General features: G+C 43.8%; 1 protein-coding gene across 2 annotated transcripts in view; it reads right to left on the reverse strand.

The window, feature by feature from the left end:
• DCTN5 (dynactin subunit 5) overlaps window positions 1-2,546 on the reverse strand; it is a 30,364-nt gene extending 27,818 nt beyond the window's left edge. Inside the window, exons 1-2 of one of the 2 annotated variants that reach the window (XM_006942234.4) lie at window positions 2,387-2,546; window positions 1,560-1,628 (exon numbers count right to left, since the gene is read on the reverse strand). In XM_006942234.4, coding sequence (XP_006942296.1) covers window positions 1,560-1,628; window positions 2,387-2,434 — 117 coding nt within the window. In that variant the 5' untranslated portion in view covers window positions 2,435-2,546. The remainder of the gene's footprint in view (window positions 1-1,559; window positions 1,629-2,386) is intronic. The other variant, XM_003998763.6, reaches the window with a different exon arrangement.
• Window positions 2,547-2,662: the final 116 nt, after the last annotated feature.

Consider the following 2,662-nt stretch of genomic DNA (forward strand, 5'->3'; position numbering starts at 1 on the left):
GGGATTTCTAAAAATCCTCCACATGAGTGTTCTAACTCTGTGCAGAAACAGTGTGTCTATAATTACTAATCATACCTAATTACTGAACTATATTTCTATTAAATCTCATAGTGTGATGAGCTAATGGAGACAGTAATTGAGTCTCTACTGAAAAAATCTGTGCTTGATTACAGTGAGACTACTTTCCCTCTGGAAGTTAGAGATGTAACATTTCAAAGAAAATTGGCAGGAAAAAAACCATGGACTTCAATGTCTGTCAAGCTCAAATATATCTTGGTATTTTCTCTGGTTCTGAAATGTTGTAATATTATTCCCATGTTTATACTCCTCTCTGTGCTATTTCAATTTATTCAGACTACAAGATTCTCAGCCTTTCATGTTCCATTTTGCAAATTTGTTTCATAGATTAACGTCTTTCTCAAGTCTCAAATCAATTTTAAGAGTTTCAGTTGGGGTGCCTGGGTGGCGCAGTCGGTTAAGCGTCCGACTTCAGCCAGGTCACGATCTCGCAGTCCGTGAGTTCGAGCCCCGCGTAGGCTCTGGGCTGATGGCTCAGAGCCTGGAGCCTGTTTCCGATTCTGTGTCTCCCTCTCTCTCTGCCCCTCCCCCGTTCATGCTCTGTCTCTCTCTGTCCCAAAAATAAATAAAAATAAACGTTGAAAAAAAAAAATTTAAGAAAAAAAAAAAAAAGAGTTTCAGTTAATACTGAACTATTATTAGTAAACTGTTAATTATATTACTACTACTTTATAGTTTCTTTTTTTTTTAAGTTTATTTACTTCGAGAGAGAAAGGGAGAGTGGGGAAGGGGCAGAGAAAGAGAGAGAGAGAGGGAGAGGCAGAGAGAGAGAGAGAGAGAGAGAGAGAGAGAGAGAGAGAATATCCCAAGCAGGCTCTGCACCACCAACGTAGAGCCCAATGCAGGGCTTGAACTCAACTCACGAACTACAACATCATAACCTGAACCGAAGTTGGATGCTTAACCGACTAAGCCATCCAGCAGCCCCTACTTTATAGTTTCTACACTAAAATATTTTGTTGCCTATTTATATTTGTATTTAGTGGTTAAGGCACACTACAGCACTTTGCAATAATTTCAGTTCTGGGTGCCACCGTATTTTGTTCCTGGCATAAAGAAAAAAGGTTTTCTGTTGCCTTCTTTCATGGAATCTTTTTTTGTATTCAGCAGAATTTGGAGAATGAAAAAAGGAAAATTTTTAGTAAGTTTTTTTTTAATGTTTATTTATTTCTGAGAGAGAGAGACAGAGCGTGACCAGGGGAGGGCAGAGAGAGGGAGACACAGAAGCTGAAGTAGGCTCCAGGCTCCAGTTGTCAGCACAGAGCCAGACACAGGGCTCGAACCCACAAACTGCGAGATCATGACCTGAGCCAAAGTCAGAGGTTTAACTGACTGAGCCACCCAGGGGCCCCCCAAAAAGAGAATTTTTAAATGCATAGCAACAAATGGGAGATGTGGTAACATATTATCTGTCCTGCTAATGTGATAATTAGTGGACAGAAAGCAAAAGTATGCATCCTGGGGCTGGCTGTGTCTCTTACCTTGCCATTGAGAACGATGTTCTGACTTCCACACAACACAGACTGGCGACTAACTTTGTTTCCAGATGCCTGAAAGGAAAGAGCAGAAAATAGGGGTGAGAAACTAAGTGGGTTCTGGGCTACAAGTTTCCATCTGGAAAGCTCTCGTATTGGAGAGAAAAGTACTTGAAATGTGATGTAGTCTTCAATGGAATGAGTCCGGCAAATTAACAAAGCAAGGATGGATTAGGAAACTGAAGACTCCAGGAATGGATCCAGAATTTGGATGTGGTAGGTCTAGAGCCTACTAACATTAGAGACATTGCTTCAAGTCTCAGTTCTATACTTGCAGCCCTAAATCCAGGATAATGACTTTACCCATATCAGAGGTACAAGAATTCAGTAAAGAAATAATAATAGCAATGTCGACTCAGCACTTACCCTACCTGGAGCAATTTACACGCATCATGTGTTGACTCCAAAGAACCTAACCGTCTTTTAGCACATGGTAGCAAAGTACGACACATTAGCTTAAAACAAACAAAACAAAAAACAAAAAACTCTGAAAGGCCCGAAGCCTGGCATTGCTATTAGTATTAGGGTGGATGAGACGTATCCTGCTTTCTGGAAGGCATTTTATCTCTACGATGAAATCATGAATAAATTTAAAAAGCCTAAACTGGCCATGCAGGGAATAAGTAACAAAGCTGAGACATTCACGAAGTGATCCTATGTAATCTCGGACTAAACGCCAAAGCGACCCGGGGTGGGGCAGGGGCAGGAGGGGGGCACCAGCCTCAAAGGGACGCAGGCTTGGAAACGGGAGAAAGATGCCTGGACAAGCGCACCGTCTCGATGTACTCCGACTTGTTATAAAGCAGCTCGCCCAACTCCATTGCCACCAACTTCTTTCCGCAGCTCCCGCTCCTGTCAAAGCCGCCAGCCGGTCAGTCTGACTGGGATTCGGACTACTTCCGGCCGCTCCTCCACTTCCGCCCTGGGCGTCCGGCGCTCTCATCCGCAGCTCGGCTCTCCTCTAGGCGGCCCCGCTCCCTTACTCGGCCGTCTCCGGCTGCTCATGCGCAGGCTAAGCGGTGGATGTAATTGGCTGTGGGTGACGGCGC

The sequence above is a fragment of the Felis catus genome, chromosome E3 (assembly GCF_018350175.1).
Source record: "Felis catus isolate Fca126 chromosome E3, F.catus_Fca126_mat1.0, whole genome shotgun sequence".
NCBI lineage: Eukaryota > Metazoa > Chordata > Mammalia > Carnivora > Felidae > Felis > Felis catus.